Here is a 14,835-nt window from a genome sequence, read left to right as displayed (position 1 = left end):
TTAAGGTGTTGTTCTTTAAAGGTAATGTAGAAACTATCAAAACCTGCAAATGTCAATGAAATCGTTATCATCTTATAGTACTAAACTCTGTGTTTCTATATAAAATGTACGAAGCAACTGTAAAGGAAATCACTTAGTTCTTAGGGTAATAAATTCCGTGTATCTTTATATATATAAAATACTAGATTTACTTACCATGGTGCTAAAAAGAGTAAACAGTTATTAAGTCATTGTAGCTATTTATAAATTAAAACCAACTGTAAGGGAACTCGCATTGATTTAAACGTACTAAAGTGTGTTTTTATATATATAATATAGAACTAATATACTTTGAACAAATTCACCATGATCTAATTGTACTTAAGTTTTCGAAAATACGCATATACCACGTATAACTTATTATCTCTTGATAAACGCTGCTTAATTGGACAGTTTTATATTACTTGTGCATGTATATATAGATTTATATATGTATAAATGAAACAATATAAAAATTACTTTAAAAATATAAAAAAATTCTTTATTTATTACTGTTAATTTAAAAGAAATCAATAAAACCACAAATAGATAAAAGCATAAAATGCCGGTTTCGTATCATTCAGGATACTCTTCACTTTGTACAGTTTTCTCGAATAAGACCTACTTAACAACGTACAACTTCCCGCGTTCTTTTATCTTAAATCTTTATATATGTTTTAAACTTCCTCTGTATGTTAAACTATGTTACATTAAAGGTGGTTTTAAATTTATTAGTAAAATAATTGTCTTCAAATAATCTATTATTCTTTTCAAATAATACCAAAAATGGAAATATTTGGAAAAAGAGGTTCTTGTAAAGCATAATAGTTTTCCATAATACACTTATTAATGTATTTGTTAACAGGTAATGGGCTATTATTTGTATTTCTGACATGAAATTTATTCTCAAACGTAAGTTTTCTGTTTCTCCAACATATACTCGCTTACGACAAATACAAGATAATACATAAATGTCATTATGTGAATTGCAACTAAATCTAGAATTTATTAAAAGTATTTTCTCCCCAGTAGGGCCTGTAATATTAATTTCCTTTTTAATCTTAGCTAACTTTAAACCTCTCCCTATTATGCTTTATGGATAATGACACTTCCTAAAGTAAGAATTTAGTTCTATCGTCTGTGTTGTTGAGTTTTCGGGCTAGAAACAATAGAAAACATTTTTTGAGCTTGGTAAAGTGGAATATTTAATTTAGTATGTATAGATGATTACTATAAAAATCTAAATAGCTGGTTTGGATTAAAAGGTTTGTAACATAAATCCGTTTCAATCTTACCGTCTTCCTTTTTTATAATCCATATGTCTAAAAAGGATAAACCTCAGTTACTCATTTCGAAAGTTTGTTTGTTTGTTTTTTAATTTCGCGCAAAGCTACACGAGGGCTATCTGCGCTAGCCGTCCCTAATTTAGCAGTGTAAGAGTAGAGAGAAAGCCGCTAGTCATCACCACCCACCGCCAACTCTTGGGCTACTCTTTTACCAACGAATAGTGGGATTGACCGTCACATTATAACGCCCCCCACGGCTGAAAGGGCGAGCATGTTTGGTGTGACGGGGATTTGAACCCACGACCCTCGGATTGCGAGTCGAGCGCCCTAACCACCTGGCCATGCCGGGCCAATTTCGAAAGTAAACTTTATGTTAGGGTTAATTTGATTTACATTTTCAAAAAATATTCCAAAATCAAAGGATCTGTTCCATAATATCCAAAAAACTTTTCGAATTTTGCTTCAAGTAATTAACATAACTATTTTTAAAATAATTTGATAAACTATTGAATATTTCAATTCCAAAATATCATATCACTAAAGTGGGAGCCACTTTTGTTTCCACTGATGTTCCAGAGGTTTATTAATTTATATTGCCTTTATGAACAAAATAGCAATTATTTGAAATAAGGTTTAAACTATTAATTATCACTTCTTTACTAAAGCGTGGATGTAATAAATCTGGGTATCTATTTAAATAATATGAAATCGATTTTATACCATATTCTTATTTGATACTTGGATAAAGAGAAACAACATCTAATGATGTTAAAACAACATCTAATGATATTAAAACAACATTTCGTTTTTCAATTTTTCTCTGGTAAGTGATTAATAAAATCAGTATCATCTCTTATATAAATTTGTACTTTAGATGTAAATGGTTTTAAAATTATGTCCAATCACCTAGTTTTTCCACTTATAGTTGGTCTTTCAGATATTTTTGGAGGATTCTTTATCCAAAGATATTTCATCTTATCATCTTTCAGATATTTTTGGAGGATTCTTTATCCAAATATATTTCATCTTAATATCTTCCAGATATTTTTGGAGGATTCTTTATCCAAAGATATTTCATCTTATCATCTTCCAAAATTTCTTTGACTTCTTTACTTTTATGAATTTTGGGTAATGCATAAAATGTTCCCAGTTTATGATTACTCAATAAATAATCGTTTTCTTTTTTAGTATATTGATATTCAAATTATTTTATATATTCTTTAATTTCTTCTTTTACTTTATTTACAAATTTTGAAATATCTATAGAGGACATATCTTTTTAAGTTTCTTTAAAAACCATATTATCATAATACTCTATCCATCATAACAAAAACTTTTTCTTTATCACTTATTCAATTAAAACACCTCTTCCATATTCGACGTTTTTAATTAATTTCTTTCTTTTATTCAAATATATTGTCTTTAATCGGAAGAAGTTTACAACACATATTTTATGTACGACTAGAAAATTACATCAAGTTCTAGATTTCTTCCTTTTGAAGGTGCAACTGTTAACTCTAAATGAACTCTCTTGATCAAATAATACTTAAAAATTCTATGTATGTTTGGAAAGTATAACTCTAAATACTTGATTCCGTGCACACAGATATATATAAATATATAAAGAGAGATATAAACTATCGTTAAAAATCTACCTCAAGAAAACTGACAAAGAGAAAAAAATGTAGCTATATATTTTTTTCTCAAAGTTTATTAACCAGTTCCATAGCTTTTGTGGCTACTATTCAAAAATGGTAAAATATACAAAAATCGGGAAAATAATTATTTAAAAACTTTTTTAAAACCAAGTAAAATTACCACACTAAAATGTATACCAATAATTAAAAACATTGAAACCATAAATATATAACCTTATTTAAATTAACATAACCTACGCACAAAGAGGGACTTCAAAGTCTGTCCCTGAACATGTGTAAATTTACCTTTTAGTTTTCAGGAAATTGTCGATTCCTATTTAAAATCTTACGCAGAACTGGCCTCTACCACCGACAACAACTTCATCCAAAAGTCCGTCAACCCGTTAGACAAATAAAACTGTTTTAACTGAATTTCAGACTTTTTTTTTTAAATCTTAGACTTTTCTTAATCTATCTCCATAAGGTAACCATTTTACCCTGTGGATTAAATTCTGAACCACTTGCAATTGGTCAAGTAGGTCAAAACTAGACACAATTTTCTAGGTGAGGCTTAACTAATGATTTGTATACAGAGATAATTACCTCTTTTGAATTGTAATCAATATGTTTATAAATACACCATAAAATTCTATTAACTACAACTACTAACAACAAGGCATTGTCTCGATGGTTTGAGTGACTTATTTACCAGTATGCTAAGATACTGTTTTTCATTTACGCTACTTAATCGTTCCTATCTATATTAAACATGTGGCTCAAATTATGATAACCCAAGTACATTGTTTCGCACTTACTTTAATTTTACCAAACTTTGATCCAACTAACCAACAGATCCAAATAATTATGTAGTAAATCAGCATCAACAATACAGTCTTGGCCAAAATGTTTGCATATTTTGTAATAAATAAGATCATTATTATTAAAATGAAATATAATTACACTTAGCATTGTCAAACCAAGAAATGAATGTTATATTAAATATCTACATATTTAATTTGTGTAATTAGACAGGTTCTATGGACACCATGAACGTTTTATTTGAACAGCAAACAATTTTATCAGATACCTGTAGAAAGATGTATAATTCAGCGTTTCACCTATCACAACAAAACCTTACCAAAATATATATAATAACGAAATATAGCATTTAATTATTATAAATAGCGTCTGTAACTTTATATCAATTCATATTCAACATTCAGTATTTGGTTGGCCCTTCTCGTACTGTAATAACCTCCACAAGGCGACGTGGTATGCTGTTGATAGGTTATTGATGTAATCCCAACTTGTCACTAGAAGGCGATGCAACTCAGCTACAGTAGCTGGTTTAGTGGCGTGGTTAGCAATTTTCGGGGTCAATTCTGCCCAACAGTTCCCAATGGGTTTACAATCTGGAGCTTTGCTGGCCATGGTAATCTTGTAACGTCTTCTGGGCGAGATAATCCTGTATGATACATGTACCGAGGAAAGTGACATTGTCATCCTGGAACATAAAGTCATTGCCAAACCTCGCCCTAACATCATCCCCGTGTGATCTATGTAGGAAGAGTCATTGACGTTTCCCTGGAGGATAATATAGTAGTTTTTCCACCATGATGAATAGCTGCCCAAACATGTACTGCACCACTTCCTGTGTGTTCCCTGTGGGAAAGACACTCTTCCTTCATCTGTTCTCCAGGCAAACGACGAACATGAATCTTATCATCAGTTTTAACAAGTCGGAAACAGGACTCAACTGAAAAGATGACATGTGTCTTGCCCAAGTAACACGGTGACAGTGGTGAATTCTGATTAATATCAGTTTGCAGATAGCTCTTCCTGCAAAATAACCTTGTTTGATCAGTCTCATATTCAGTGTTCTTTTGGTTACCATGCCATCTCGTCATAAGGTGTTGCAAGACATTTTTCAACCTTGATGTATTAACCTGATCAAAACAAGGTCATCTATGGCAGTGGATTTTTGGTGTCTACAAGTAGACTTTCCTGGAACAACGTTTTCTGTAGTCAGATGACGTTTCAGGATTCTGGATACATTACACTGAGGGTACCATATTTTTCAGGAAATGCACGTTTGCTTCATACCAATTCTGGTCAATCGAACAATTTGACCCCTATAGCTTCTGGCATGTGACGAAAAATACAGAAAAATTGTCTAAACAAAGCGTTGATCTGTTTCGAAAAAGATTATACCAAAAGCACGCCTTTTCATACAAAACATCTGTGTATGTGTATTTCGACAAACAAATGCTCAGAATAGCTTATACAGACCAGAATAACAGCTCGTACATGTTTGTACAATCATACGCTACCTTCTCTGTCACTACTCAGACGTTTATTCAACAACTACTCGATGCATGAAGACAATAACATCAATATAGAACAGTCTGCAAACATTTTTGTCAAAACTGTACATCTTGAAATACTCAAGGGATTCATTGCATCCGCAAGCTTTGCTAATATGCTCCATTAATATTATTAATGTAATTAACTAAAAGCAAAAGCCAAGCACTGACTCCTGAGGCACTAGTAACAAGGATCCAATATGTTTGGACTCCATTAATAGCAACCGTTCCTTTCTTCCATCTAACCACCATACAGTGCACATTAACTAGTCTTTCCCAAACTCTATAAATGTGATTTCCTTAGCTAAAATATTGCATGGCATCTTATAAACAGTTTTTTGAAAATATAATAAACCAAACCAACCCCATTCCATTGTACAGATAACAAGTACGATCTTCAAAAAGAACATAACAGATTGTTAAAAATTATTTCCCTTTGGTGAGTTCATGTTCATTTTTCTTTTATGATAACGAACTTCATTCTGTGATTTTCCAAAACTTCTTTAATAAAACTCTGTAGAATTTTTCCCACTACAGAAGACTAACTTATGTATAACTTCCAGAGCAACTCTTAAAAACAGGAGTAACGCCTGCCTACTGACTACTGACCTGCTAAAAATGAAAGAGAGAGAGGTTCTCATATCTGATCCTAGACCTCCCTGAATTTTCTGGGGAAACATTATTATTCTTTCCTTTTGCCACCAAGGAATTAATGTCTATATAATTCAGGTCAATCCCAATATTTTACTACCATTTTTTATGTCTTCATTTGCAACATGTTTCATTTCATCCTTCGTGTAAAGAGTCACTTCACCCCATCTTAAAAATAATCAATCCCTGTGAAATAACTTATAACATAGAATTTTAAATTACTTCTTATTATAAACATTCTCCAAATCTAATCAAGTTTTAATGGTTTTTATTATATCACAGTCTCCTATTTCAACTTGAGCTGAACTCAACTATTTTTCGTGACACTCCTAATATGCGAATAATAGCAACCAAACTTATCTTTAAATCTGTGTAACACATGTGTGATATAATGTGCGCCAAAAGTATCTTACCCTCTCGACCTTCATCCTTTTTAAAACTTTATCCTTTAACACATTTAAATTCAAATTGAAAGATGTGGCCAATAAAATGGTTTTCAAAAATAATCTCTTGATTAGAATTCTAAAATGGTAAAATATTAAAAATGTCGTTTAAAATCTTTAAGGCCCGGCATGGCCAGGTGGTTAGGACGCTCGACTCGCAATCTGCGGGTCGCGGGTTTGCATCCCCATCCCACCAAATATGCTTGCCCTTTCAGCCGTGGGGGCGTTATAATGTGACGGTCAATCCCACTATTCGTTGGTAAAAGAATAGCCCAAGAGTTGGCGGTGTGTGGTGATGACTAGCTGCCTTCCCTCTAGTCTTACACTGCTAAATTAGGGACGGCTAGCGCAGATAGCCCTCGTGTAGCTTTGCGCGAAATTCAAAACAAACAAACAAACAAGATCTTTAAACCAATCAACATTTCATAAAGATGAAACTTTTATTCGAAATTTTAGATTAAATGTTTCTCCAAGACACAAACTGTACATTTTAAAGCCTAAATATCGTCTATTAGAATTACAAATATAAAGTTATTTTCTGAAATAATTCTTGCTATACAAGCCTAAGAATTACATTTTCTTGTTAAAGGTATTTATCAATTAACGCTAAGCAATTTTTTCTACTCCATAAAAGTAATCGTTCTGTATCAACTTGTTACACTATCCTGTATTAGTAATCTATACAGATTTAGGGGCTGCTTTGTGGCCCAGATTATTTTAGGATCTTAGAAAACCTCTTTTAATTTATTCACAATAACATAATTCATTTCTTGCTTAATACCTGTAGAACAGATAGTGACTATAGGGATAACCTCCTCACTGACATTGTTTTGTCTATATTCGATTTGGGTGTTTTCAACATTATTGGAAAATGATAATCAATCAAAAACTTTAAATTCTTTGAATCTACGTTTTCTGACTTTTGAGTTAGATACCAAAAATAAAACCTTCACGCAAGACAATTAAGAATATTTAGTTTTATAACTTAGGATGGTCACTAAAAATATAATTGGTCGATTTATAAAAAAACACACGAAAAAACAGGAGTCATAATTTCTTGATTTCCATCTACATGTATATTCCTAAAATCATCCAAAAGAGCAAAGGAGCGTTAAAGAACTGAAAAGTAAATTTAATCCTCTCTTTCATCCCTTTTAATACATGAAGATGTTGTAGTTTTAGCTATACAATTTGCTACCTGAGTTCTGTCCACGAGAGGGAATCGAGCCCCGGATTTTAGCGTTGTAAGTCTACAAACTTACCGCTTATCCACCGAGGAAAATACATTAAGAAAATAGCTAATTTGATAACGATTGTTTCGAAATAACAATAAAGTCATCAGAAAATCTCGTCCATGATAATTCCAAATAATTTATATAAAGTTATTTAATTATTACTTGACTAAAAAAAATCGGCTTGGTCTAAAAATACTTAGCTTTTCGCAGTATACGCTAACAGAGTATGGTAGCGAAAGATTTACATAATTAAAAAAAAACACACAAGAAAACGTAAAAACACATTTTTACCATCCAAGCTAAGACTAGTTTAGATCGTCTACAAAGTGCTACTTAAAACACCAGCATTTAATTGTCACTTGAGACGTTTAAAGAGAGTCAGCAGTCACTTGAGACGTTTAAAGAGAATCAGCTTAAAGAGTCAGCAAAGTATGGATATCCCTGTAACAATATATTTCAAAAAATGTTAATCTGTGCGAGGGTATATAAAATAGAACCTACCAACTGTACAGAAACTCACCTTGACCTTACAAAACTGAACTCTATATGAATATATTTTCATATAAGAACCTGCAAATGTCAATGAAATCGTTATCATCTTATAGTACTAAACTCTAACATATAAGCCATAATGTTTAGAGTGATAAAGGTTACATTACAATAGTTTCCATAATGTTTAGAGTGTACAGAATGAAATATATCATAAAAAATGTTTTAGTTTTCATTAGAGAAAGTCACTAATGAAAGCTTACTCTGTATTTCTAGTTTTTTTAGCTTCAGTGTATATTTTTATGCCTCTAATTTGCGTGTAATAATGATTGTTTAAGGGATCCCAACACTCCTCTGCATCACCGCGATGAAACTGATGACAAAGGAATTGGTCGTTTCGAACGGTTCGACTGGCCAGTGTATGATGCTGTTCATCAGAAATACATTGCCATAGGTATGATCACTATTAGCATTTAACGTTCTTGTATTTTAACAACTTTCTTATTGTAAGGCAAACTTCTCTACTAATTTTGATATAAAGAATTTCTAAAACCACCAATAATTTAAAAATTACAAAAACGACAATTAATTAGAAAGAAAGGAAAAACAATTTTCTGAAATCTTGCCGAAGTTTAGCGTGAAATAGCTAATAAGCTTGGTGTTTCAAAATTCATTCATCAGCCTCAACGTCAGTGATAGTTCCTAGACACACATATTATTTTTAGTAGTACTTCACTCATGCTGAGGTGGCGCTGTCCACGGTAATAATGTCGTATTGAGCAATGTTTGTAAAATTTCGTAAAGTAAATTAGAATACAAAAATAAAATATCTCTATGAAGACAGACGTGCGATTGGTTTCTACTATGACATAAATGTGTTTTTGTTTATGATATGAATCGTTTTCTCTCTCTCTATGTACCATATCCAAACAGGACATTGGTGACCATGGTCTTCTACAGATCTGTTCTAGTTGAACTTCCAATGTCGATACATTCATCCATATAGATAGACTCTTGACATAAGTTAATCTCTGTCTTTCACGGTCTTTCCTTCATTCGATCTTTCCAGTTACGTCTACATGTTCAATTTCTTCTTTCCTCATAATGTGTCCGAGAAACTCCAACTGTCTTTTTTTTCTGCTACTCAGCAGCTTCCTCCTGCAACCTGATCTTGACAAAGTATCTTCATTTGAGATGTGTCTTGTCCAACATACCTTTGAGATGCACCTAAAGAACCACAACTCAATTGCTTCAGATCTCTTTTCTATATTTGCAAAATATATTGTCCAACATTCTGATGCATGCGTAAAAATTGGTATAACATAACAATCCAAAACTATTAACTTCGTTCCCATAGAAATTTTACTATTTGTCAGTATCTTTTACAATTTCAGAAATGCGTCTTTAGCCATCTCTATTGTTCGTTTTATTTCATGATCACATTTTACCATCTGATGTTATCCAGCTTCCAGGTAATTGACCTGCCTTATTTGTTCCATATCTATTTGACGTTCGTATTATTAATTTACCATAGTCTTGATTACGTCGCTGACAAGATATTAGTAAACAACATAGGAATGTTTTAGTAAAGGAATACTATTTTTAAAAATAATACTTAGTCGTGAGTGTGTCTTTAAGATAAGTCTTAATTCCACTTCAAGATGCATTAATCAAAATTCAAGCTTAGTTTATTTTTATAAGCGTTGGCTTGAAAGGCTAAAAGAAAACAAGAGGTCTTAACGAAGTTGAAGGACATAGTATGCCAATTTCATGGAGATTTATGGGATTATTCATTGTAATTACAAGACCTTCTCTATTTAGAAAACATCACTTTGTTCATGCTAGTTCAACATGAAAAGAAGCAAAAGGACTAATATTTTATACGTACAGAAAGCCAAACTAAAACTTTTTTATAATGCAAATAAAATATCGTTATTATAATAACATTCTACTTCGAAGAAAGTTATTTTAGTGATAATTTTGCGTCTAGAAAAAAAAAAGAAATAAATAATAGTTAATTTTTCTTCCTCGATAAATTTATCCTAGGATGGCAAATACTCAAGTTAATAAAAAAAGCTATTTTGCATGACTGTTTTGTTTATTGATTAACTTGTTATATATATAGTGCTGTAACCAATTTTTTATTGCCCCCGCTAAAAACATGTCTTTCTTTTATTTCTTTTAAGCGCAGAACTACACAATAGGCTGTCTGCGTTGTGCTTACTACATGCATCTAACTCCGAATTTTAGCGATATAAACCTTCAAGGTTACTACTGGTGGCTATCAGGGAGTCACTAAAACAGATGTGCGATATAATTAGAAGTATATAACTCTATTTATTTGATTATAAAACACACCATTCAAAAATTAAACTGTTTTGTGGATATACCAAACAGTCCTCTAAAAAAACGTTTTTCAATAATTCCAGTATAAATGTGTCTACGTTAGAACTACTAAATATTCTTTGAGGAGAAGATTATTATAATGTAGCTTTAGAAATACTTAATTGTTTAGATATCAGAATAACACATGACCTTACCTCACGAAAATCTTGTTTTAGGAAACCATTATTCACTATTGTATGGTGAAAAGTATCATCGCTGGTAATAGCGAACATTTTTCAAGGTCTTTGAGGAGGTAATAAATATGAAGAAGAATCTTGTGTTATATTCCATTTGTTGGGTGACTGATAGTGTTTATACGACTTTAAGTGAATATGCCACAGTGACAAATAATCCAGGTAATACAAGTACGTCACTATTAGTTTACTTATTTTTATTAACAGTATATAACGAGAATTATACAACGGAGATTTTATGTCAAATACATTATCAAACAATGATTTTATTGTCATTCCCTAGGAACAAAACCAAAAGTCCGTGACCACTATCACGCTCACCGAATGTCGCTTTGGCTTCATCTCATCCCCAAATTGGATAAAAGCGACATTAGTGTTCCACCTTATCACCACTTACTGGATGACCATAACAAGCATGAACTGTACGATGGCATAGTTCGCCAGGTACCCGTTCCTCATAGATTTCCAGTAGCTACAACAGTTGCACCAGTGTTTCCAGGTTTGCCTTTATCGACACTCCGCGGTGTTCGGAACACCAGTGCAAGTTCCAGAGCAATTGAGGACGACCTATACCCCACCATGGTATCTAATAAAGAATTCCACCATACAACTTCTACTAATGATTCTGATACAGTGGCCACTGTCTTAAGACACACGAGCTACTCAACAGCACTCAGTATCACTATTGCTGTTGGATGCTCGCTTCTTATTTTAAACGTTCTCATATTTGCTGGCGTATTTTATCAAAGAGATAAATACAGAATTGAAGCGAAACTTCAAAAAAACAATTATAAGGTATGTTTAAATTAATTTTTATGCCTTTTCGACATAAAATCAAGCCCCCCAGTGGCACAGCGGTATGTCTGCGGACTTACAACGCTACAATCCGGGTTTCTATACCCGTGGTGGGCAGAGCACAGATAGCCCATTGTGTAGCTTTGTGCTTAATTATAAACTTAATAAAACCTAAACATACATTTTCCATGTTATGATATTAATGGTCTGCATTTTACGTTACAATAAGATGTATATATAATTATATAACAGTATTTCTTATACAGGCGCGTTCTGAAGATGTTAACTCTGAAAATTTCGAACATCTTAGGCTGTGTAAGTTTACGAATATGTTCAACATAAAATACGAGATGATGAATAGTTGCAACAGAAAGTGAAAAAAATCCGCCGTTCTCAGATAATGTCTTTGATAATATTTCAGGTGAAAACACCAAATGATACCCTACCACCTCGACATAAGCACAAGCAAACAAATCGGGCAACTTCAATATCTCCTGGTGCTATCCAAGATGTGCCACCACCTCCTCCGCCACCAACACAGAGCCAGCCTAATGAAAGACCGACTCCTGAAGTTCAACCTCTGCTTCATCACGGAGAGAACGATTTCCCTTCTCAACCCAGAATAAAAACTCAAGAAATGAAAATGTAGAAGTCTTTGATTGTTCTGTATAAGGTCAACATTAAATGTATAGTTGTTAATTTTCTTTAATGAAAAAAGCAGCTAAATTTGATTTCAACTTCCATACTTGTTTTGAACACAATTCACAGATAAAATTATCCCTTTTGTCTTTCTGAAGTAGGCTTAATATGTTATCTTGTTCGTACTTATCTTCTCGTAATGAAACGTTGAAATCAGAACTTTTTAAATAATATGATCATACTTTTCTTACGGTGTTCTTTTCCTGTAAATATGTGGATATGAATAAAACGTGGATTGAGCTGCGGTTTTTAAACGTACATGAAATGCACTTTGATAATTATAACATGAATAATTATAAGACTAGAAAATATGTGTTTGTTAACTCAACTTTCTTGGAATGCGCATTGCAATGTTCCAACTTAGTTAAAACTGCAGTAAAACTATAGCATGTTAAAAGAAAACTGAATCTGTAAATTACACTTTATTTATGACAAAATGTGAAACTACAGTACGTAAAAAGAAAACAAAAAGAAATAAACAAACTAAAAATATACAGATTTGTTAAGAAACCAAAGAAACATGGTTTAAACATAGGTTTAAAGATATACAGGGAATAAATAAAACGTGGTATGGTAAAAGAAACATTCTGTAAAACTACACACTAGTAAACATAAAAACCAGAATGTAAAAACGCTACTACAGTAGATAAGAAAATATAAGTGAGATATCTTAATGAGTTGACGTTCATTAAAAGTATTTTAAGGACTTTTAGATGCATGAACACTATTTATCTTGTTCACAACTTCAAATATGGTAGCAAAACAAGTGACGTTTTCTTTTCACTTATTACCTATTTAACAAAGTGTCAAAGTTTTAACTAAGTTTTTAAAATTAGTAAAAAATTAATAATTTTTAATTTTTAAAATTAATAATGGCTTAGATGTTAACTTCAATAATAAAATTGAGATATTATTAATCTGAAACCTTAAAATTTATATATTAATTATATCTAGTACAATCTAAAAGTATTCCTAAAAAGAAAAAATGTTCAGTAACAACCATATTGTTGGTGTGAACATGCTTTGTATTCACTATGAGAAAAACCTATACACTGGATAGGTGAAGTGAAGAAAAATTTTCATTGGCTACTATTTGGTTCTTCACTTTATATAACCGCACAATAGCAGGTACAGTAAATAAACTTGATATTCCGAAATAATATATTTATTATTCGTTCAGTAACATCACAATATATACAGCCCGATATCAAATGTTTAATCAAATTTTATCAATACAATGCCATTATTCCCAAAACACAACACATTTCTTTTCAAATCATCAGTAACTAGTCTATTAAGCTAAGCCGTTCAATACTCAATTGGTTGTCAGAGCATCTGGCGTAAAGTTTCTAGGTGATATTGTATATGACACTGGGATTATTCGGTACACAAAATATTGAAGCGAACTTAAAATTTCAATAAAATAAACTTGGTTCCCGTATTACAATTCAATGTTGTTATTTCTTTGGCTGTTAAATAATCTTACATTTTCTATTTCTAGTGATGAACTATATATTTTTATCCTACGCCAAGTTTTCTAAAAACTCTCTCAGATTTCCAAGTTTTTAGCAAGACTTAAGTTTTATAAGGAAGGCTTTAGGTAAGTCTCGATAAATCAAGAAATAAGGAACTACAAGCAGTTTGGTACTTAAATGTTTAGAAAAATGGGGTTAAAATGCTGAAGGAACATAGCCCTCATCCTTAATTCTAAGGTTAAATGTTATGATATTAATGATCAAATATTAGTTTCAGTTTATTATTTTTTCACATATCTTTTCTGTTTGGTCGTCATTTATTTTATTATTATTTTTGAAATTGTCTAAACCGCCTATTTTCCGCTGATGCTTTTTATCTAACTTTATGTACATAAATATAAAGTCAGATCATACAAAAAGCATAAAAAAATCTATTTCGCAATTACAAATTCAGAACTCCAAAGCACCTATTTCCTTAGTTACTTTTGATATCCAGAATTCCATTTTTCATATTATTATTCGGAAGAGTTTATGTAAACGGTAATAAAACCATGTAGATAATATGTAAAATGAATCATATTAAATATCAAACTACTTAATTCAAGTACAACTTTCTGTTATTAAAAAACAACGTCCTCACCTGGTTTAAACTAAATATTTTTAAGATAAAAAATGATGTAAATACGAAGAAAAACCTATTCCTTCAAATAAAAAATATATAAACAGACAAAACTTCGTGCTTTGACATACTTTTATAATATATGTTATTGCGTTTGCCATTCGAGTGTAAACATTGATATTACAATTCTTTTTGGTTTAAGCTTAAACTGGTCTCAATGTAAGTATAATAGAAATAATACATAATGATCTATTTCAATATCTACAGAACAATATTTTTTTCCATTTATAATAAAATTCCTTTTTTTCATTTATTGGCTAAATTTACTTAATTAAAATATCAGTTATGCTTGGTATAGATAAGGCTAATTTCTCATCATATGAATAAAGCGTCTGCAGTATTACTTGTAACCAATACGTGGATCTTGTTCAACGCTAAGTATCCGAGTGGATCAAAGTGCAAATATCACGACCTTTATTGAGAGTTACATTCAGAATGTAATTGAACAACTTTATTGTGAATTAATTTCACTACAATTGTCATAAA

At 31.5% G+C, this 14,835-nt stretch overlaps 1 protein-coding gene across 2 annotated transcripts in view; it reads left to right on the top strand.

Annotated features, from left to right (window-relative positions):
* Positions 1-12,966, top strand: part of LOC106459491 (neuroligin-1-like) — a 39,250-nt gene extending 26,284 nt beyond the window's left edge. For both annotated transcript variants that reach the window (XM_022385994.1, XM_022385993.1), the window contains 3 exons: positions 8,461-8,576; positions 10,985-11,496; positions 11,918-12,966. In XM_022385994.1, coding sequence (XP_022241702.1) covers positions 8,461-8,576; positions 10,985-11,496; positions 11,918-12,145 — 856 coding nt within the window. In that variant the 3' untranslated portion in view covers positions 12,146-12,966. The remainder of the gene's footprint in view (positions 1-8,460; positions 8,577-10,984; positions 11,497-11,917) is intronic.
* Positions 12,967-14,835: the final 1,869 nt, after the last annotated feature.

This window comes from Limulus polyphemus, unplaced genomic scaffold (assembly GCF_000517525.1).
Source record: "Limulus polyphemus unplaced genomic scaffold, Limulus_polyphemus-2.1.2 Scaffold617, whole genome shotgun sequence".
Classification (NCBI taxonomy): Eukaryota; Metazoa; Arthropoda; class Merostomata; order Xiphosura; family Limulidae; genus Limulus; species Limulus polyphemus.
The sequence above is the reverse complement of the archived record's forward strand: the minus strand, read 5'-3'. Positions and strand labels throughout refer to the sequence as shown.